Below are 25,019 nucleotides of genomic sequence, written 5' to 3' on the forward strand. Positions count from 1 at the left end.
ACGTTAATTTACTTTCTGTCTCTGTATCTTTGTCTATTTTGAATATTTCATGTAAATGGAATTATAACCATAATTGGTATTTTATGGTCTTTTGTGATTGGCTTATTTCACTTAGCATAATCTTTTCAAGGTTCCTCCATGTTGTAGCATATATCAGTACTTCATTTCTTTATATTGCTGAATAATATTCCATTGTATAAATATACTATGTTTTCTTTACTTGTTCACCAGCTGATGGAAAATTGAGTAGTTTCTACTTTGGGGCCATTATGAGTATTGCTATAACAAACATCTGTGTACAAAATTTACCATGGAAACATGTTTTGAATTATCTTGGGTATATAACTAGAAGTGAAATAGCTGTAAGTCATATAATAATTCTGCATTTAATATTTTGAAGACAAGCCAAAGTGTTTTCCAAAGTGGCGATACCTTCTACATCTCTACCACCAATGTATGAGGATTCCAATTTGTACATATCCTTTGCCAACACTTGTTATTATCCTTAATTATTATTATAGTCATTCTAGTGGGCATGAAGTAACATCACATTGTTGTTTCGATTTGCATTTCTGAATAGGGTAATGTGCATTTTATCATGTGCTTATTGATCATTTGTATGCCATCACTAGAGAAATGGCTATTCATATTCTTGGCCCATTTTTAGTGGGTTATTATTATTATCATTATTATTTGGGTTGTAATAGTCATTTACATATTCTAAACACAAGACTCCTGCTACATAAATAATTTCTAAATATCTCCTCATTCAGTGGGTTTTCACTTCACTTCACTGATACTATTTGCAGTTCAAAAGTTTTGTAATTTTGCGAAGTTCAATATATCTGTTTTTTTTTTTTTCTTTTGTCACTTATACTTTTGGTGTCATATCTAAGACTTTGCTTAGCAAACAATTTATAGCAACCATTGATCTGAGCTCTAGGGTACATCCTTTAAAAAAAAAAAAAGACATGGTTCCTGCTTTCATGTAGTTTAAGTTTAGTTGGAGAGACAGGCATTTATTCACATCAACACACAAATATATAATTGCAAACTAGTTAGAGGAAATGTAACAGGAGACCAGATGTGTGTATGTGTGTTTGCTTCCAGAGAAAATTGTAAAGGGAACGGTTACTGATGAAACAGTATTTGAATTGAAACCTCTAAGACCTAAAAGAGAAAGGGTAATGGAGGAAGCTTTCTAGGCAGAAAGGCATATTACCTAAGGGAACTGAAATTGGGCAGTATTGAGTTACAGAGGGAACCGGGCTGAGAGGAACACAAGATAAGACTATAGAAGTAAGTAGGGTAAGAGCATGCAGAGACTTATAGATCATGTTAAGGACTTTAATATTTTCCCTAAAATCAATGTGGAGTGACTAAAGGATTAATCACTTTGGCTGCAGTATGCAAAACAGATAATGAAGAGAGTAACTGGCAAGGTAATGATGCATGTGGTTAGGAGGCAACTGTAATCCATTCAGGCAAAAGATGATGGTGGCATGGAGTATGACAACAGCAGTGGAGGTAGAGAAAAGTAAAGAAATTGGGGATACATTTACTTAGAAAAATGACAAAACTGCCCTTGAATAGGATATGTGAGGTACAATGCTTGACTGCTACCTTTGTCCAAAAAGGTGTCCTTTGAGTCTTGAGTCTTTGAGTTAACTTCTCTGATAACCAAACTTTTGGTTGTCCTTCAATATGATTGAACTTCTTGCTTATGATTGAACTTCTTGCTTTGCTCTGCTTCCAAACCTAATCTCATTAACTTGTGATTTCTGTTCTCTTATTAAGGTTTTTTTTTGTTTTTAATTTTAATTATGGTATCATTTACATGCAGTGTTAAATTAGTTTCAGGTGTACAATATGGTGATTCAGCAATTCCATACGTCACCCAGTGCTCGCCACAACAAGGGCACTCCTCAATCCCCATCACCTATTTTTACCCATCCCTCGCCCACCTCCCCTTCGGTAACAATCAGTTTGCTCTCTATAGTTAAGAGTCTGTTTCTTGGTTTCTCTCTCTCTCCTTTTTTCCCTTTGCCTATTTGTTTTGTTTCTTAAATTCCACACATGAGTGAGATCATGTGGTATTTGTCTTTCTCTGGCTTACTCAGCTTAGCATTATACTCTCAAGTTCCATCCATTCTCCTATACAGAGACTCCATACCACATGTCAGATACAACCCTTGATACAGGTCCTCAAGTAATATGACATACAGTTCTCTGCTAAATTCTGTGCATTTATCTCTTTAGATTATTTTTCTTCTGGCAGCCATTGGTACAATCTGTCCAATCAAGTTCAATTTTCCAGAACATTACAAGGTACTAGCTTATGAGGCTGGCATTCTTACTGGCAGAAGCCTAGAATATGGATCAGGCAAGAATTTTCCTCTCCACACACTGGAAACCAGTCTCAAGTAGAGATAAGTAAGGCCTATAATTGATAAGTAATCTTAATAGCTCTAGAACTGATATGCTTCCACAATACAAACATCCTCTGAATTCACAATACCTACTCATTCTAGTTCCCTAATTAGACCACCCATTCACCACACCCTCTGCAGAACATAATAAAATATTTAATGTTTCTTTTGGATATGAAAATGGATGAATTTCTTCCTCCATGTTGAAGCTTTGGGGAACATGATATATAATTACCCTCTCCTATAATTTCCTATATTACACTCTGAAGTTTGCAATATATATCCCTATAATTACTTCTATATGTAATTACATTTACATAATACTTACATGATTTTATTTACATAATATCTAAGGTAATGATTCATTTTTCAGAAACTTTTTATATGTCCCCAAACAGGATACACTGGAGCTACATTATTTCTTACATGAAATGCTAAAGAAAAAAAAAATGAGCATATACATATACATTAGCTTGTCATCATTATGCAAGTTTATAGAAATGTGGGGATTGATATTCAAATAGATGTAAGTAGAATGAAGAAGAGTAGAAAAGGCATTCATTCTCTTGTGTCAGAGTGACAAAATATTGTTTCCTTGTAACATCAAAAGAGAGGTATATTACATCCTAAATACAATCAACATTAAAGCACTCCATAATGATGAAGAGATTGAATGCATGGATTTTTCCCCCAGAGTTGTAGCTATCTCACCCCAGGTGTGTGTAGTGCCCAGTGGTTTCTATGTATAATGGGAAGATTTAAAGCTTTGGAGTCAATTATATCTGGGTTCAAATCCTAGGTCTGCAACTTCTAGCTGAATGATCTTAGGCAAGTTATTTCATCTTTCTGAATCTATTTTTTCCATCAAAGCTCAGATAATAATATATATACTTCAGAATGCTCCTTAAGGATTAAATAACTAATAGAAATCAGAGTTTGTTATATAAGGTGGTGATCAACAAAATTTCATTTTCCCTTTCAATTATTTTCTTTTTTTTTTTTTTTTTTTTTTTTTTTTTTTTTAAAGATTTATTTATTTATCAGAGAGAGAGAGAGGAGCGAGAGTGAGCACAAGCAGACAGAGTGGCAGGCAGAGGGAGAAGCAGGATCCCTGCTGAGCAAGGAGCCCGATGTGGGACTCGATCCCAGGACGCTGGGATCATGACCTGAGCCGAAGGCAGCTGCTCAACCAACTGAGCCACCCAGGCATCCCTCAATTATTTTCTTTACAGAACTTTATGTATCTTTTTAGTGGCTTTTGCCTATTGATAGGTAAGCCAGGTAATTAAGATTAATTTACAGAGAGCTAATTGCCAAGTAATTTCTTTACTACAGAGGTTTTCAAGCATAAATGAGTATTAGAATCCCCTGGACGGCTTATTAAACCATAAGGTCCATGGCACCACCATCAGAATTTTTGACTTAGGTGGTCTGAGTAGGCCCAAGAATCTGTATTTTTTAAAAGTTATGCTGGGGCACCTGGGTGGCACAGTTAAGCCTCTGACTCTTGGTTTCAGCTCAGGTCATGTTCTCACAGTCATTGAGACTGAGCCCCAGGTGGGCTCTGTCCTCAGCATGGAGTCTGCTTGAGTTTCTCTTCTCCCTCTCTCTACCCCCACACAAATAAATAAATAAATCTTTTAAAAAATTTAAGAACAAATAAAAGTTATGCTGATGTTGCTGATTGGTAACCACACTTTGAGAACTGATACTATAGTACATGTGCAACCACCAAAATGATATGATTGGTAAAAAGGAAGGAAAGTCCACATTTCCCAGAGCCACATTTGCCACCCTAAACTATACATATATTCTTTATAAGGGTCAACATGATCCTGTAGATGGGAGTCAGTACAACCAGACCTGTCCCTCTCTCAGTGTGACCTAGGGCATGTCACTTCACTATGTTTGGCCTTCAGTTTCTCCATCTTAAAATTTAAAGGACTGGAGTAGGTCAAAGTCTTTCTTTTTCTCTTTCATTCATTTGTTCATTCCTTCCTTCCTTCTTTCTTTCTTCGTGTGTGTGTGTGTGTGTTCCCTAAGCATTGTGGGGAGGGGGTCTTCAGAGCAAACTCAGGGATGGGTTGGTGGTAGAGCTGAAGAGATAAGCATTTGAACTTCTCTCATCACCAAATAGATCAGTTCTTCTTATATAACTTTTATATACAGTATAGTTCCACATAACATAAAACAAACAAAAAATAAATTCAAACAAATAACCAGTATGAGAAAATCTTTCTGCTATATTACATCTGTGGTCACTTTTACACTGGCTTTCACAGATATTAAGCTCTCTATATAGAACATTCTATACTCTTAGTTTTCTGTGCTTACAATGATATTCAATAGGGATAAAACCCAAGGCACTACAAATCTTCAAAATTCAAGCTACCTTCAGGGCACTTTAAGTGTTAATATTTGTTAGATAATAATGATTTGAAAACAGATAAGCCATCCTTACTCCCTGTGACAGCACTATTAATTTACATAAACGTATACCACTCTGATTAATATTCTAGGCAATTCCATGATACAATTAACAGTTTTGAGTGTTTCCTCTGTGCTACACAGTATACTAAGAGCTTGAAATGTATAACCCAGTTCAAACCTTGGAAAAACCCTTTTAAATGATATCTTGTTCCCTACCAGTTACAAATGCAGCATCTGTAGCAAGGAATCACAGCTGGTAAAAGATGAGGCTAGCTAGAATATAATTCTAAATCTACTTGTCTCTAAACTTTATGTTCTATTTATGCTATAAAAAAGATCAAATGTTCAAGTAGGTACCAAATGAGTCAATCAAAATATATTTAAAAAGATCTCTAATACCAAAAAATAAAAAATAAACAAAGATACTATAGCCCTATGTAAGAAGAGTCAACCCTCCTCCAGCAAAGACCTTTCATACAGTGAATAAAAAGGAGGATTTAAATAGTTTCCCCAGAATCATGGAGGCATTCTTAAGGACCACGAAATATCATTATTTTATTACTTATTTGATTTTTCAAAGCCTTCTTTTTTCTTTTTTTTTTTTTTAATAATTTATTTGACACAGAGAGAGAGAGAGACAGACAGACAGCTAAAGAGGGAACACGAGCAGGGGTGGAGGGGGAGATAAAAGCAGGCCCTCCTCTGAGCAGGGAGCCTAACTCAGGGCTTGATCCCAGGGCTCTGGGATCATGACCTGAGCTGAAGGCAGATGCCTAACGACTGAGACATCCAGGAGCCCCTAATTTTTCAAAGTTTTCAAATGTTGACTGAAAGGCTTTAGGTTAAGTTAATGAAATTAAAACAAAAGCACATGTTAACTAAAGGCCATAGTCTAAGGTATTAACACTTGTCAGTTGAAGGTGTGGTAAGATGTGAAGTAGGGAAGGCATCATGAAACACTGAAAACCACCACAGGGCCAGCTTCTTGATAACCTCTTAATCATGGGTACTGACTCCAAAGATACTTCATTTTGAACCTCTTAATTCCATGTGAAGAAAGCTTTAATGGAGTTTAGATCCACGGGTCATAATCTCAAGAGACCTAGATGGTGATTTTGTATGAACTATGAGCAGGTCAGTAGAAAGTGGAATCCTTTTAATCCAAAGAAACTCATCCATCTTTTTATTAACTGCATAAACAATTCAGAAAAAAACAAAACAAAACAAAAAACGAAAACCAAGGGGCTATCCCAAATCAGCCCAATGACTGAGACTATTGGAGTCAGAAATCAAATGCTATTCCTTTTGAAGTGATGGTAATTTGCATTGTAAATTAGGGTTTTATGGTTGACCTTGTTGCTCTTCTTTGAGATCTCAGATAACCAGGCACCATCGACCAGTTGGGCCTGTACATCTGTATTCTGCAGCTGTGTTCATTACCTGTTTTCAGCGAGTTATTTGTAAAGGTTGTGAGAAGGAATAACCACAAAGTTTACTTAAATAAAGATGTAAGTTACAATATGATCACTGACTTGTGATGGTTTGACTTAGGATATTCTGACTTCATGAAGGTGCAAACGTAACACACATTCAGTAGGAACCATACTTTGAAATCTGACCTTTACCCAGGCTAGTGGTGTTATAATACTCTTGAGATGTTGCATAATGGCAATGAGCCAGAGTTTCCAGTTGGCCCCAAGATCACCAGGGTAAACAACCAACATATTTACAACCATTCCATACCCATATAACTATTCTATTTTCCTCTTTCAGCACAGAATTAAATAAATTACATAAGATATTCAACACTTTATTACAAAATAGATTTTGTATTGGATGATTTTCCCTAATTGTAAGTGTTCTGAGCATGTTTAAAGTAGGCTGGATAAGCTATGAAGTAGAGTGGGTTAGGTTAGGTATATTAAATTGATTTTCAACTTAATGATATTTTCAACTTACAGTAAATTTATCCAGACATAATTCCATGGTAAGTAGAGGAAGATCTGCACGGTTTATGTAACAAATGAAAATAGGAATAGCCTTGGTCTCAATTATTCCCTCAGTTGAGAAATTAAAGTTAGCTCATTGTCATATATAAATATATATATATAAAAAAAATATGTTATATATTATATATCTATGTATTTATTTATTTTAAATTTTCCTCATGGCCTTATAATTTAGGAATCTTGGGAAATTACATTATATATAATAATATATATATGATATATATATGATATATATAAAGATATATACATTTATTTAAAGTTTTCCTCATGGCCTTATAATTTAGAAATCCCAGTGAAAAATATTAACTAAGGAATATATGTAGAAACTGGAGATAAATATTACCAACATGAGAGAAATCAGATTTCTGCTATAAATCTTCCTATTTTGATAATTAAATGTCATAAGCAACTGATTTTATAGCATTTTCAATCAAAAAGCAGAGATACATTTAATATTAACAAAAATAGGAATACACTAATGAATAATGACAATCCATTCATAGACTCTTCTAATCTTTCTGTTAATATACTGATGCACTGAAGCACCTGGCATGAAATTCTGCAGTCAAATGTTCTACCCATGAGCTACACCCCTTAGCATGAAATTCTGATTGTTCTGTTTTCCATTTCAATGTCTCTCCTACTCTCTGTCAAAATCACGAACCATAAAGGTAAATAATATTTCATATTACCAACATACTACTGTTCTGTATCTATTCTCCAGAATGGATAGTTACTTCCAAATATCCTCTATTTTGCAGGTCACAGATCTTTACAACTTTGACTGGTACCTGATTTCTACTACATAAAATTTGTATTCCACCATCTTGAAAAATGCATGCAAAGACTGTGAATATTCAGTTTAATCTGTGGTTTTAACCCCTACATTTCACATTCAGGGGAAACATCTGTCCTACTAATCACTGTTACTTTCATTTCAAAAGACAATGCATTCAAATACTGATTAGAATAAGATGCTGCAAGCTTCCAGTGCATATCAAACAGAAGAACAATGAACACCCAGATTACATTAGAAGGACTGTGACTAAAGACATTTAGACAGAATATGTGTTGATAGGGTAATTATTAGGTGGAGTAAATTGCAATGTAGAAGCTTTAACAAGTACTTGTATAAATAGTTTCTTTTCCACAAAAGAGATCTTGTAGTACAGAAAAAATGGTCCCTACTTCTAGTAATTTCCAAAATCAATTGCCTCAAGTTCTATTTTAAGAATATTTTTAAAGTTTCACTCTGAAGTGTAGTATATAGATTTAAATTTTAGTGGGTACTTTTTGGTACTAGAAGCCATACCTGATCCAGTGATTTCTTCTTCACTCCATGCAGTGAGAATCGACAGAGAACTGATGTGATGAGACAGCTACGTGGAGTGACCTAAAATGAAAAAAGCATTTTGAAATTAGGAAAAGAAACCTGCAAACTTCAGTAATGATGGCTTCATAATAGGATGTTTTTCAGTAATTCAGCATTTACAGTGTATGCACTGGGTATCGAGCCCAGTTAACTGTGGGCATGGAAGTGCAAAAGAAAGAATGGAAAGAACTAGCTTTAATGCCACTAAATATTTGTGATATTAATGGATGAGCAATTAAAAATGAAAAAAAAAATTCTTTCTCTGGACAAGTTTGTAAGTTATTTGGGAAAGGAAAGTATCACATGAAAAAGATTAACTAATTATAGCATAGTACATCAAATACATAAATCTGAATTATTTTATACAAAGACTCTTTTTTATACAAAATTTCTACAAATAAGTTTTGAACTGAAGATGCAATAAAAAGTAAAATGTGAATAGGATGAAAATAACAGCTTCCCAGAAGATGGGTTACTTCTGGAGAACTTACAGGAACCACCTCGGTAAGAAATGTTTAACCCTAATTCTAGAGAAGAGATTACAGAAACATACAAACACACAACATATACGCTCATATACACATGCACATATATACATATGCATATGTGTAGAGAGATATGTAAGTTACCATTAATGGTGTGATGTTATTACAAATGTTACTAGTTTTAGATATAAATCTCAGTTATTCTAATTAAAAACCACATTCTATGGTGTTCACTTGGCATCATATCAGAAAGACCAAAGTCAACTAACTATTAGGGCTCCATTTATGTATCTCCATTTCACCTAAGACTTTGTTAATTAACCTGATAAATGTCAAAAATAAATTTGCATTGGTGAAATTAATGGCTTGTTGATTAGCATGATGACCATTACAAGTAGGTTCTCACTCATGAAAAGGAAGGTATTTAAGATATGTGGATTTGTTTATATGCTTTCATAGGGCTCCCTTCTCCCTTCACAATCATATGATATAAGAATTGAATAAGGCTTGTAAACTATATCCTCAAGAACAGCGGCCATAGCTTGACCAATAAAAAAAACCCATACTCAACTTAAAATGTAGGAGAATTTAATTATAATTTAATTATATATATAATTTAATAATATATTATATATATATATTATAGTTCTTTTTTTAAACAAGGAAAATGTGATTTAATTCTACAAATTCACAAGCCAAGATAAAATAAAATGTGGAAAAGCAAACGAGACGGGCAGTCTGAGACTTGAGGTGGAGATCCGCAGCCACACCAGCCCGCGGCAGCTGCATCCAGGCAGAGCAGGGCCTGGGTCTGGACCCGCGCGCTGCCTCCGGCACCCGCCCTGGTCCCGGCCAAGTCTTGCTGGGTGGCGGCCCCCACGGGGCTGGTGTGGGCTCCGTGCCAAACCTCAGAACTTGAGGCTGAAGCCAGGGCCCGCGGCCGAGGCCCCCTGGTTTGTGGTCATGAGATGGAAACCCGTCTCCTTCAGTTTGTCGTCGCCCAGCTGGCTGTACCCCAGGCCTCCCTCTGGGGGCCTTGGGCTTGTGCCACGCTTGACCCTTTGCTGCTCACTCTTGGCGGGCCATGTGGGGAACATCGAGGGGTCGATGGGGAGGGGGGTCTCTCGGAAATACTCATGCTTGAGGCCGTCCTCTGCACTGACTCCCCGCCCAGGGAAGTAGGTTAGGAACTTGTTCATGAGGTCAAAGCCCTGGTCTGAGAGCAGCGCCCCAAAGCGTTTGCAGAGATTGTTGAGGGTAACTCGGTGAAGGTCATCTTCTTGACCGCGGGGAGGTCATTGTAGCCAGGCCAGATTTTCTCACTGGGGGTACCCAGGTCCTTAAACACTTTGTTGATCTGATCGATTTCCGACTTCCCCGGGAAAAGCGGCTTCTGGGTCAGCAGCTCCCCAAAGAAGCAGCCCACCAACCACATGTCCACAGCCGTGGAGTACTCCTTGGCGCCAAGCAGCAGCTCTGGGGCATGGTACCACAGGGTCACCACGACTGGGGTGCAGGCCTTCAGAGGGGACCCGTATTCCCTTGCCAGCCCAAAGTCCCCGACCTTAAGGATGCCTGCATGGCTCAGGAGCAGGTTGGAGGTCTTGAGGTCCCGGCGCAGTATCCAGTTGTCATGCAGGTGTTTCACACCCCGCAGCAGCTGGATCATCAGGGTCTTCACCTCCCCTGGCAAGAAAGGCTGCTTCATGGTCTCCATCAGGCTCTTGAGGTCGTGTTCCACGTAGTTTATCACGATGTAGATCTTGTCCGTGTTGCTGCCCATAACTATTTTCCGGACCATGATGATGATGGGGTGCTGCGCCTTAAGGATGGTGTTGATCTCCCTCAGAGATGTGATCAGTAAGCCCTCTTTCTCCTTCTCCATCTTCAGCTGCTTCAAAGCCACAATTTCATCTGTTTTCTTGTTCTTTGCTCTGTACACCATCCCGAAAGTGCCTTCTTCGATTCTGTTCAGGCACTGGAACTCCTCCACACTGCGAAAACCCTGCAGGGCAGGGAGGTACACAACCACCTCTAGTGAACTTTGAGACGAGTAGTAATCAGAACAAGTAAAAGCACCACATGATTTTATTGAAATTAAAATATAGGTTGTAGAAATTTTATATTTGACTGCCAATGGATATCTATTTTTAATAAATGTTTGTGTTTATATAAGAACTTGATTTAACTTGTTCTTTATAAGTTGATATCAAAACTGCAGGTGTAGTGACTCTCAACCTGAAACTTCTTTGGTAGGTAACATTTTCTAACACTAAAAGAACCTAGAAGGTGACAATGACCAAATGGGCATAGCTCAGCTTGCATCAATGATCTGAGTGCAGTTCTAATCTTCAAGGTCTCTCCATTGATTCCTTATGTTGAGGGTGGATCTCCAAAGAGCAATCATTTCAACCCAGAAGGAGTCATTGAACACACTGTCTCTGCTAGGTTCTGAATTTAGCACTGGTGATACACAGATACACAAGTAAAAATCCTTACTTTCTTAGAGTTCACAGTCTTGTAAAGGTGCCTAACAGTTTATAAGATAATTATGATTTAGCATGATGAGTAGAGAGTGACATTGGCTAGTAGCTAAGAGCAAAGTTACAGACAGACATACAATTATGGACAAATTATTAAACTCCCTAGGTTTTATTTTTCTTGTAATAGGAATAAAAATAATGAGTGCATATGCAGAGCTTAGCACAGCAGCTGATACATAGTAAGTGGGCATAAATGGCAGCTGTGATTATTTTGTTAAATACGTTCATATATATATTTACTTAAACATCCAACAAGTACTTTAATTTATATCACTTACTATAAGTCAAACACAGAGGAAAAGAAACATAGTCCCTTTCATTTTAAAGTTTTTTGAGGTACACATACACTACAAACACATAGAAGAACTGAATATTAAACCTCATTGTGCTAGATCTATGCCTTTAAGAAGCCTATTCAGAAAGTGATTTTTATCTTTCCAAAATCTATTTTCATACTGCTATTTCCATAGTAACTGGGAATAAGTTAATGAAAACCATTTACAGTAGTGTCAAGCCCAGGTTTTCTATTGTTGTCAATTTACCTTGACCATTACCTATGGGTAGGTACAAGACAATTCACCAAAGGCAACAGCAAACCAAAGATATGACTGGACAATGGTTAACATGGATCAATAAAAATGTGAGCCAATGGAATCAAGACCATAGGTTTTGTTTTTAACTGGATCTGTAGTTAACAAAACGACTGATAAATAGTGAGTACTTAAGAAAATCTACTGAGTGATGAACACTAGTATGTAAGATAGTATTCAGACATGCATATCAAACATGCATCCAAATAGCTCAAGATACTTAGCATCATCTTTCAACTCTCTATAATAACAATCTTTATATGTCATAGTATTACATTTATAATTAGAAGAAACTTCACTTTGCCAGCCATAGACACAGCCATTTCAACAGACATTCACATTTCTTCAATGGAAGCCCTTGTTCTGATGTGCTTTGGTTCCATTTTTCAAGTCTGACAATTGAAATTGTTCAAAAACGAAATACTTTGCAAATAGGGAAAAATCTGAATGCATAATAAAATAAATAAATTTAATAAATAAAATAGTGAGTTTTATGTGAATTATGTCTCAGTAAAAAGCAATCTACAATCAATAACTTGCTAAATAAAGATAGTCAAGTTTTGCTTCAACCTATTGTTTGTTTCAATGTAACACTGCTATACGATTTTTCTGAAAATGGGATTATAATGATGATGGCAATGGTGGTGGTGGTGGTCATGATGATGACATTAATGATGATGTTAAGAATTTTGATGAAGGAGGAGGACTCAAGATGGCAGAGCAGTAACAGGCTGACATAACATCAGGTTGCAGGAGTTCAATTAGATAGTTATCAAAACATTCCAAACACCTACATAACCAACAGGAGATCAAAGAGAAGAAGAGCAGCAATTCTAGAAACAGAAAATCAACCATGTTCTGAAAGGTAGGACATGCAAAGAAGTGAATCTGAAGCCATGGGAAGACAGACTGCAGGGTGAGGGGCCAGCTCCTGGCAAGTGGTGGAGCAATGGAGCACAAAACCAGAACTTTTAAAAGTCTGCTCCACTGAGGGACATCGCTCCAGAGGCTAAGTGGGGGTGGAGCCCTTGAAGGGACAGTGTGGTCTCAGGTCCCATGGAGTCACAGAAGGATTGGGGGTGTGAGTGTAGCAGAGCTCACAGGTATTAGAGCAGGGAAGCCAGCTACAGAGACGGAGCCAAGGAGTGAGCTCTCGGCTCGGGATTACCTTAAACTGTGATCTGTGGCACAATCAGACCACTGCTGTTTGATCAGGGACCCCGCAAGTGGCAAATATAGGGAGACTCACCTTCCTACTCTGGAGGCAGGAATCTGCTCGCTTTGGAGACTCCAAATGGGGCTGTGTGCCAAAGACAGAAATGCTCGGTCACGGGCCAGGTGAGCTCGGTGCATGGCCAGAGAACAGGGAGATGGGAGTGACTGAGCACTTTTCTCCGATGACGCACTGAGGAGTGGGGCCCCAAGCTCTCAGCTCCTCTGGGCGAGAGATTGGAAGGCCACCATTTTCATTCCCATCCTCCAGAGCTCTACAGAAAGCATTCAGGGAACAAAAGCTCTCGAGAGCAAATCCGAGCAGATTCCTTAGCCCAGCCCCTGGCAAGGGTGGAGCAATTCCACCTGGGGCAAAGACACATGAGAATCACTATAATAGGTCCCTCCCCAAGAAGATTAGCAAGAACATCCACCCAAGACCAAGCTCACTGATCAAGAAGAACAGCGGAATTCCAGAGGAGGGGAAAGCAAAGCATGGAATTCATGGCTTTCTCCCCATGATTCTTTAGTCTTGCAAAATTAATTAATTTTTTTAATTTTATTTTTTTCTTATTCTAATTTTTATAACTTTTACTCTTTCCTCTTGTAACATTTTTTAACTAGTTTATCTTAACAATAACTTTCTTTAAAAAAATCTTTCTGAACCTTCATTATTATAGTCATATTTTATCCTTCATTGTATCTAAGTTTATTTTTTGGATACGTATAGAGTTTATTCTTCTAAAAAATGTTGGGATGCAACTTCTAATAGATCAAAATATACCCTAAATCTAGCAGAGGGCTTTGTTCTAGTCTCTAGCCTGAGCAAATTCTCTCCACTTTCTTTTTCAATCTTTTCCCAACCAACTTATTTTATCAACTCCTCTTTTAGAATGTTGTTTAAATTTTCATCCTTACAATCATATTCCATCCTTTCATTGAGCTGACCCTTATCTTTGTATATGTATATAAATTTTTCTTTCATTAAATTTTGGGAGGTAGTTTCTTCTAAGAGACCAAAATATACCCTAAATCAAGTGGGTGGCTCTCTTCTATTCACCAGTCTAAAATACACACACACACACACATACACATATATATATATGCACATATATATACATATATATATATATATATATAATTTAAAAAAAAATATTTTTAGGGGGCGCCTGGGTGGCTCAGTGGGTTAAGCCTCTGCTTTCAGCTCAGGTCATGAACTCAGTCCTGGGATTGAGTCCCGCATCGTGCTCTCTGCTCAGCAGGGAGTCTGCTTGCCCGCCCCCCACCTGCCTCTCTGTCTACTTCTGATCTCTCTGTCAAATAAATAAATAAAATTAAAAAAAAATTGTAACTTCTTTTTATCCCCTTTCTTCTCTCCACAATTTGGAGTCTCTTCTGATTTGGTTAACACATATTTTTCAGGTTTCTCTGCTACCCTTTTAGTATTTTATTCTCTCATTCTTATATTCTTACCTGGATAAAATGACAAGGTGGAAAAACTCACCACAAAAAAAAGAACAAGAGGAAGCATCAAAGGCTAGGAACCTAATCAACATGGACACTGGTAACATATCAGATCAAGAGTTCAGAATGACAATTCTCAAGGTGCTAGTTTGGTTCGAAAAAGGCATGGAAGACATTAGAGAAACCCTGTCTTGAGAAATAAAATCCTTTCTGGAGAAATAAAAGAACTACAATCTAACCAAGTTGAAATCAGAAAAGCTGTTAACAAGGTGCAATAAAAAATGGAGGCTCTTACTGCTAGGATAAATGAGGCAGAAGAGAGAATTATTGATATAGAAGACCAAATGATGGAGAATAAAGAAGCTGAGCAAAAGAGAGACAAACAACTACTGGACCACGAGGGGAGAATTCAAGAGACAAGTGATACCCTAAGATGAAACAATATTAGAATAATTGGGATTCCAGAAGAAGAAAGAGAGAGGGGGCCAGAAGGTATATTGAAGCAAATTTTTGTGGAAAATTTCCATAAGATGGCAAAGGGACAAACATCAAAATCCAGGAGGCACAGAGAAGCCTCTTCAAAATCACTAAGAATAGGTCCATACCCCGTCACCTAATAATAAAACTTAAAGTCTTAGTGACAAAGAAAAAGTCCTGAGAGCAGCCTGGGACAAAAAGTCTGTAACATACAATGATAAAATAATTAGAATGGCAGCAGACCTATCCACAGAGACCTGGCAGACCAGAAAGAACTGGCATGATATATTCAGAGCACTAAATGAGAAAAATATGCAGCCAAAAATACTATATCCAGCTAGGCTATCACTGAAAATAGAAGGAGATACAAAAAGCTTCCAGGGCAAACAAAAACTAAATAATTTGTAAACACCAAACCAGCTGTACAGGAAATAATGAAAGGGGTCTTCTAAGCAAGAGAGAGCCTAAAAGTAATAGACCAGAAAGGAAGAGAGACAATGCACAGTAACAGACATATTACAGGCAATACAATGGCACTGAATTCAGATCTCTCAATAGTTACCCTGAATGTTAATGGGCTAAATGCCCCAATCAAAAGACACAGGGTATCAGAATGGATAAAAACACAAAACCCATCAACATGCTGTCTACAAGAAACTCATTTTAGACCCAAAGACACCTCCAGATTTAAAGTGAGGGAGTGGAAAACAATTTACCATGCTAATGGACATCAAAAGAAACGTGGCATGGCAATCTTTATATCAGATAAATTAGATTTTAAGCCAAAGAGTATAATGACACATGAGGAAGGACACTATATCAAACTCAAAAGGTCTGTCCAACAAGAAGATCTAAAAAATTTAAATGGCTATGCCCCTAATATGGGAGCAGCCAACTATATAAACGAATTAATAATACAATCAAAGAAACACATCAACAATAATACAATAACAGTAGGGGACTTTAACACTCCCCTCAATGAAATGGACAGATCATCCAAGCAAAAGAACAAGGAAATAAACGCCTCAAATGACACACTGGACCAGATGGACATCACAGATATATTCAGAACATTCCATCCCAAAGCAACAGAATACACATTCTTCTCTAGTGCACAAAGAACATTCTCCAGAATAGATCACATCCTGGGTCACAAAGCAGGTCTCAACTGGTACCATAAGACTGGGATCATTCCTTGCACATTTTCAGACCACAAGGTTCTGAAGCTAGAACTCAATCACAAGAGGAAATTTGGAAAGAACCAGAATACATGGAGGCTAAAGAGCAACCTACTAAAGAAAGAATGGGTCAACCAGAAATTAAAGAAGAATTGAAAAAATCATGGAAACATGATAATGAAAACACAACTGTTCAAAATCTGTGGGACACAGCAAAGGCAATCCTGAGAGGAAAGTATATAGCAATACAAGCTTTTCTCAAGAAACAAGAAAGGTCTTAAGGACACAACCTAACCCTACACCTAAAGGAGTTGGAGAAAGAACAGCAAAGAAAGCCAAAACCCCGCAGGAGGGGAGAAAGAAATAAAGATCAGAGCAGAAATCAATGAAACAGAAACCAAACCAAACCAAACCAACAAACAATAACAACAACAAAACAATAGAACAAATCAACAAAACAAGGAGATGGTTCTTTGAAAGAATTAATAAGATTGATAAACCCCTGGACAGACTTCTCAAAAAGAAAAGAGAAAGGACCCAAATAAGTAAAATCATGAATTAAAGAGGAGAGATCACAACCAACACCAAAGAAATACAAACAATTATAAGATCATATTATAAGCAACTATAAGCCAGCAAGTTTGACAATCTGGAAGAAATGAATGCATTCCTAGAGACATATAAACTACCAAAACTGAACCAGGAAGAAATAGAACATCTGGACAGACCGATAACCAGGAAGGACATTGAAGCAGTCATCAAAAATCTCCCAACAAACAAGAGCCCAGGACAGACAACTTCCTAGGGGAATTCTACCAAACATTTAAAGAAGAATTAATTCCTATACTCCTGAAACTGTTCCCAAAAATAGAAATGGAAGGAAAACTTCTGAACTCATTTTAGGAGGCCAGCATTACCTTGAGCCCAAAACCAGACAAAGACCCTATCAAAAAAGAGAATTACAGACCAATATCCTTGATGAACACAAATGCGAAAATTCTCACCAAAATACTAGCCAATAGGATCCATCAGTACATTAAAAGGATTATTCACCACAACCAAGTGGGTTTTACTCCAGGGGTGCAAGGATGGTTCAACATCTGCAAATCAATGTGATACAATACATTAATAAAAGAAAGAATAAGAACCATATGATACTCTCAATAGATGCTGAAAAAGCATTTGACAAATTACAGCATCATTTCTTGATCAAAACTCTTCAAAGTGTAGGGATAGAGAGTACATACCTCAATATCATCAAAGCCATCTATGAAAAATCCACAGTGATTATCATCCTTAATGGAGAAAACCTGAGAGCCCTGTCGCTAAGGTCACAAACATGACAGGGATGTCCGTTATCAACACTGCTCTTCAAAATAGTACTAGAATTCCTAGCCTCACCAATAAGAGAACAAAAAGAAATTAAAGGCATCCAAATCAGCGAAGAAGTCAAATTTCACTCTTTGCAGATGATATGATACTTTATGTAGAAAACCCAAAAGACTCCACTCCAAAACTGCTAGAACTTATACAGGAATTCAGTAAAGTGTCAGGATATAAAATCAATGCACAGAAATCAGTTACATTTCTATATACCAAAAACAAGACAGAAGAAAGAGAAATTAAGGAGTTAATCCCATTTACAATTACACCCCAAACCATAAGATACCTAGGAATAAACCTAACCAAAGAGGCACAGAATCTGTACTCAAGAAAACTATAAAGTATTCGTGAAACAAATTGAGGAAGACAACAAAGAAATGGAAAAATGTTCCATGCCCATGGATTAGAAGAACAAACAGTGTGAAAATGTCTATGCTACCTAAAGCAATCTACACGCTTAATGCAATCCCTATCAAAATACCATCCATTTTTTTCAAAGAAATGGAACAAATGATCCTCAAATTTTTATGGAACTAGAAAAGACCCAGAATAGCCAGAGGAATGTTGAAAAAGAAAGCCAAATTTGGTGGCATCACAATTCCAGACTTAAGCTCTGTTACAAAGCTGTCATCATGAAGACAGTATGGTACTGGCACAAAAACAGATACATAGATCAATGAAACCGAATAGAGAGCCCAGAAAGAGACCCTCAACTCTATGGTCAACTAATCTTCAACAAAGCAGGAAAGAATGTCCAATGGAAAAAAGACAGTCTCTTCAACAAACGGTGTTGGGAAAATTGGATAGCCACATGCAGAAAAATGAAACTGGACCATTTCCTTATACCACACACAAAAATAGACTCAAGATGGATGAAGGACCTCCATGTGAGAAAGGAATCTATCAAAACCCTTGAGGAGAACACAGGCAGCAACCTCTCCAACCTTACCCACAGCAACTTCTTCCTAGAAACTTTGCCAAAGGCAAGGGAAGCAAGAGAAAAAATGAACTACTGGGACTTCATCAAGGTCAAGAGCTTCTGCACAGCAAAGGAAACAGTCAACAAAACCAAAAGACAAATGACAGGATGCGAGAAGATATTTGCAAACGGCATATCAGATAAAGGGCTAGTATCCAAAATCTATAAAGAACTTATCAAACTCAACACCCAAGGAACAAATAATCCAATCAAGAAATGGGCAGAGGACATAAACAGACATTTCTGCAAAGACGACATCCAGATGGCCAACAGACACATGAAAAAGTACTCCACATCACTTGGCATCAGGGAAATACAAATCAAAACCACAATTAGGTACCACCTTACAATAGTCAGAATGACTAAAAATAACAAGTCAGGAAATGACAGATGCTGGCGAGGATGCGGAGAAAGGGGAACCCTCCTACACTGTGGATGGAAATGCAAGCCGGTGCAACCACTCTGGAAAATAGCATGGAGGTTCCTCAAAAAGTTGAAAATAGAGCCACCCCATGACCCAGCAATCGCACTACTGGGTATTTACCCTAAAGATACAAATGTAGTGATCTGAAAGGGCACATGTACCCAAAGGTTTATAGCAGCAATGTCCACAATATCCAAACTATGGAAAGAACCTAGATGTTCGTCAACAGGTGAATGGATAAAGAAGATGTGGTATATACATACAATGGAATACTACACAGCCATCAAAAGAAAAGAAATCTTGCCTTTTGCAACGACATGGATGGAACTAGAGTGTATAATACTGAGTGAAGTAACTCAATCAGAGAAAGACAATTATCACATGATCTCCCTGATATGAAGAATTTGAGAGGCAACATGGGGGGCCACGGGGGTAGGAAAGGGAAAAATGAACCAAAATGGGATCAGGAGGGAGATAAACCTTAAGAGACTCTGAATCTCCCAAAACAAACTAAGAGTTTCTGGGGGATGGAGTAGGGAGAGGGTAGTTGTGTTATGGACATTGGGGAGGGTATGGGCTATGGTGAATGCTGTGAAGTGTGTAAACCTGGTGATTCACAGACCTGTACCCCTGGGGCTAATAATACATTATATGTTAATAAAAAATAAAAAAATTAAAAAAAAAAAAGAATTTTGATAAAGATGACAACCAACCTTCTTATTGTCCAGTCTAACTCAGTTCCTTTAAGGGTGTGTTTTCCCACCCTAAAGAAATATAATCAATAAATAAGACAAATATCATATCGATCGTTCATTGACTTCATTCTGATCCACCAGCTTTGCCTCCCTAGCATTATCCCTTACTTCTTTTTTGACCATCTCCTTTCTTATTGATTTCCATCCAACTTAACCTCAGCCTAAGGTGCTCTTCATCAGCTACCCTGAAAATTGCTTTCACCTCTATTCCAGAGTGACCCTGTAATGTGCATTTCAAAAGGGCATCTAGTGCCTGGACTCTGTCTTTCTCTATACTGAGACATGGCTGGCCAGTCTACCCTCAAAATGAGATGAGGATTTTGCATCATCACCACCTGGGTACTGGTTCTGATTAAAAAGAAAAATGGAATGGGAAGAAATCAGAGAAGGAGACAAACCATGAGAGACTCTGGGCTCTGGGAAACAAACAGAAGATTACAGAAGGGAAGAGGGTGGGGGGATGGGGTAAACAGGTGATGGGTATTAAGGAGGGCACATGTTGTGATGAGCACTGGGTGTTATAGGCAACTAATGAATCACTGGACACTACATCTAAAACTAATGATGTACAATATGTTGGCTAACTGAACATCATAAAACTTTTTTAAAAAAGGAAAGAAAATGGAATAACAGATGAAGGAGGTAGCTCAAGTCAGCAGCAGGTAGGGAAACTCTTTGGCAGTGTACCCTTAAAGACAGCAAGGAGCTTGAACCATATCATGGAGACATGGTAGTGCAGAAGTATAGAGAGCTAATGAGATACTATGTCCTGCAACTAAGAGTACTGTCCTAGACACTAAAGAAAATAGAAGAAAAATAAAAGCTGGTTGAGTGTATTAGTTTCCTCTTTAAGAATATTGAATGCTGTATATTAATAAATATCTCCTCAATAATCCATTATGAGGATGCATCACAATAAAACAAAGACATCTGAGTCTTTATTAGGATCAACTGTAAAGATTTTTATATAGCTTACTTCCTAGATTCACATTTAAGATTATGGGGTCAAGAGAAAGCCTAGGCAAATATTTCAAATTGTATTAAGTATTGTTTGTTTTTATTTGTTTTAATGTGGTTCACATTTTTATTGTTTTGGAGGTGGGAGGCAGGTATTCAGGAGCTCTTGGTGGGGCAGCCCCTACCTCTTCCCCATCACAGGCTTCTGGCTGTGTAGCTGGCTCTGTGAATGGCAGCCATGCACAGATCTGGGCTATACTTCTTCTTGAAGTTCATGTGCCTGATGATGCTGAGGATAGCCTGGGCATTCTTTCTGATGGTGGTCCACAGGTAGGAGGTAGCAGGGTTTGCTGGCCAAATCTCCAATTCATGGCCACCACTACACATTTGCCATAGGCTGCCAGCTCCATGCTCATGGTCTCGCAGCGAATCAACCCATCGTGGCAGAAGTTATAAGCCTTCAGGTTATTGGGTTCTGTGCTGTATGTCTTGCTTGTTCCTCTTGATCAGGAAGCTGGAGCAGTTCTGCATGTTCATCTATCCACTGCAGATGGGAGGGCATCATGGCAGCTCCTCTCACTATGGCAGCCGAGATGGAAAGAGCTGTTTATTTTTAAGCTGGCATTTAGGGATTGTGATGGACCAAGCATTGTGATAATCACCTCTGTGTATCATACTGTGTGATCATCATAACAAATCCAAAAAGTTGGTTTACCGTTTCCATTTTATAAATGAGAAAACTAAAGATCAAAACATTAAATAACATTACCCAATTAGTAAATACTGATACCCTGATTCAGTTATACATCTGTTTCACCATAAACTTGCACTTTACACACCTTTGATATAGAACCTATATATTTTTTTAATACAAATGGCATACTGGATCCATTGCCACCATAATCTCAGCTTTAATAAAAAAATAATTTGGGGTCTTTTTTCTTTTCATATCTTTTAAGGCAGATTGTGTGATTCACAAAGTATCATAATAATTTTTACTGTATTTACTGTTTCATCTTTTCATTTGAAGACATACATACTAGTGAAAATGGATGAATTTTCTCATTAAGAGAGCTCTTGCATTCTTTCAGAATTTTGCTACTATTGTAAAAGGACTGTTCTAATTTCAATGAACAAATGCAAGGACTGATGGCAAATCACTAATGGAAACTTCTATCAGGCACTCAGTTAAGTCATTAAGACCTAAAATATATTGAAAAGTGTTACTCTGGAAAAGAGAATTATCCAAAATCATGCACGGCTACAACAAATATTGCAGCTTGACTGCATACTAGGGAGGAGAGTCAAGATATTAAGAAACACATCAGGTTCAGAGATCTATAATTAATCTTGTCAACGGATATGGCAGGAGAGATTCCTATTTAAACGTGCATCTTGATGAGACTTTTCCCTCATTTACTGTATTAGTACAGAGCACATCGGAGACCCAAGGGATCTAAACCCATTACAGTGGTTTTATAGTCAGTTCATGCTCATTGCATGCCCTGCCTAGTGCTTATGGCATTAAATATTTAACTGTGACCATGATGTTGTTGAGAAAGCAGCAGCTTTTAGTGTATCTTTTATACACACTATTGAAGAATAAATATAAAATTAAAAACTCTCTAAGACTCAAGGTAGAATAAATAGTCAGGGGACAACATATCTGTGTTTAATTCCTCTAAGTGAATTATATTAGAAAGCTTTCTTAATATATGTATACATCATATTCTATAGCACTGGAGTCAAATGGGAAGAATCATAAACAATAATTCCATCATTTAATTTAACATGCAAATACAATGTGGACAAGAAAGTATGCTTCTAAACCTTGAAACAGTACTGAAGAAGGTAAATCACTTTGGAAGTTAAGACGTGAATTAAATTATCTTTTTCAAAAAAATATTTTATATGTGTGAAAGAGAGCAGAGTGTGAGAGATAGAGCATGTGTGGTGGGGTAAAGGGGCAGAGGAAGGAGAAGCAGGCTCTGCCCCACCACCCCCCAAGCAGGAAGCCTGATGTGAGACTCAATTCCAGGACCCTGGGATCATGACCTGAGCCAAAGGCAGATGCTTAACAGACTGAGCCACCCAAGCACCCTACATTATTACCTTTCACTAATATTTAAAACAGAGGAAACAGGTGTACATCAATGAAAATGGAGATCTCTACTTTTAGCCAACAAATGGGTGAATTGTGGAGTTTCATTTTGATCAGACTTACTCTTCATTATTTGCCTTTAGAAAAAATAAGTTTTTAAAAAAGAATACAGAATGAAGTTAATTTTTAGTCTTGCTCATATACTTTCTACTAGTTATGGTTCTTTTTTAAGAAGTTTCTGTTATTAACCATAATTTAGCAGCATGCCACTGTAGGTTGTGATATGGCACGCATTTTATACATTTATGTAATTAATGGAATAAAGTTAGTAGAAAAGGAAAAGTGTTTATTAGAATAATACAAATGATACAAAGAAGAGCTATTTGTTTTATCATCCTCAATCTCTTAAGTCCAAGTAATTTCTAATCTGCAAGGTGTCAGACAGGTGGAATATGATCTATTCTACAACATGTTTTAGAATAGTGGACAATAAATAAATAAACATATCATTAGTAGGTAAAAGTCTAGGATTTACTAGATCTAGTTTAAAGGACTCTAATATCCTGTGTAGAAAGCACCCTGGTTCAAAGGAAATCAGAATAATTTTAGATACCTGTTATTCTAAGGGCCCATTTTAAACCATTTTCATTTTACTTAAGTCACCAAGCATTAATTTTTTTCATATTTTAGTGATGTCTAACACTATATCACATACTTACTGCTCTACTTGTTGATTATCTTCTCCACTAGAATGAAAATTTCATTCAAAATTTTTGTCTTTTAACCTTCGTACATAGAGGCTTTTGAAGATTACTTCACTCTCATGGTATGTGAGAAATGAACCCTCTCATGCCTCCCATGCAAACAACAAGCAGTAATTATTGTTTTTCTCTAGGTACATCAATCCATAGCTCTCTGGACCCATGGGGAGTAAGGGAATAGTGAGCATTTAGAAAATTTAGAGAAGTTTTCAGAGAGTAGCCATGTCTACAATTCTGTCTTTTCTCGTTCAAAGTTATTCTTTCTCCTTTTCTATCATACTCTCTTCATAATGTCCTATCCACTTGCTGATTTATACCCTAGTATACTGAAGTTCCTCCACTTCCTAGAATATATCATATGCCTCACTTTTCTCTGGTCCTTTGCATCTAACCCCCATCTGTCAGGATTAGTGTTTGCTTCATCACCCACTGCTCATTTGGTTAGTTCTTACTCATTCTTAAAGTCAGTCTGGTGTCACCTCTTTTGAGAAGTCTTTTCTGAGTCTCTGAATCTATGTTTGTTGTTCCTGTTACATGATCTCATATTATCATGGATTTCCCATCCCACATTTACCACTCCCACCACCACTTCAGTTGTAACTGTTTTAAAGTTTGAGTTCTTCGACAGAGCAGAAGCTCACCTAAAAGTAGAACCCATGACATGTTTCTTCATCATTGTGTCTCCGTTTATTTATTAGGTCCCTACTATAAATATAAGTATATATTTACGTGTATATGTTATGCATAATGGTAAGGGATTTGCAGTTTCTCCAGTGATAAATGGGAATATCACTTGTCATAGAAAATATTATCACTAATATTACATACAAACTATATAGAACACAAATTCTTTTCAAAATACTTCGCTTATAAAGAAAATAAATCTATTCGTGAAAAACTCCCACTTTATGCCAGGCACTTGAGAGGCCAGGTTTTGGTCACCTAGAGAAAGAACTTGGGTATAGAGTTCAGCATGATCACTTTAGATCCACAGGCTGAGCTGATGCTCTGAGTTTTCATGACACAAGCTCTACGATATAAATTGCTGGTGGCTATTACAGATTTTCACTGAAAGGAGACAAAATGTGTGGTTGGAATAATCTGAAATAGCAATAGGAAGATTCTAACATGTATTTTTGTTATAATAATGACTCAACATGTGTCCAAATGATTACTCTGTTTCCTTTCAGGGACATTTAATTATTCTATAAAATACCCCTCCACCATCCTATCACTACCACTTTGTTTTTACTTATCAGCATTTGTATGGTTGGTTCTATGACTCTCAGCAGCCCCTTTCCTTCCTACACGGGGTTCTGAAGTCTGTGCTGCTGTATAACTTGAAGTTCCACAGTATCCCCTTACTATTAGAAATATCTGAAGGATAAATGTGCCCTTGTATCATTTGTCACATCTTATGCACATGGAAACTGGTTTATGTAATGACTGAGGAGATCTGAATCACAACGC

General features: G+C 37.2%; 1 protein-coding gene across 1 annotated transcript; it reads right to left on the minus strand.

Moving 5' to 3' along the window:
* Window positions 1-9,633: 9,633 nt before the first annotated feature.
* LOC308350907 (cyclin-dependent kinase 11B-like) lies at window positions 9,634-21,074 on the minus strand (the record flags this gene model as incomplete). The annotated part of the gene is given in 3 exon segments (XM_080816363.1): window positions 9,634-9,980; window positions 9,983-10,767; window positions 20,887-21,074. Coding segments are annotated over 3 exon segments (1,320 nt in total).
* Between the last annotated feature and the right edge of the window lie 3,945 nt (window positions 21,075-25,019).

The sequence above is a fragment of the Martes martes genome (assembly GCF_963455335.1).
Source record: "Martes martes genome assembly, chromosome: 10".
NCBI classification, from domain to species: domain Eukaryota; kingdom Metazoa; phylum Chordata; class Mammalia; order Carnivora; family Mustelidae; genus Martes; species Martes martes.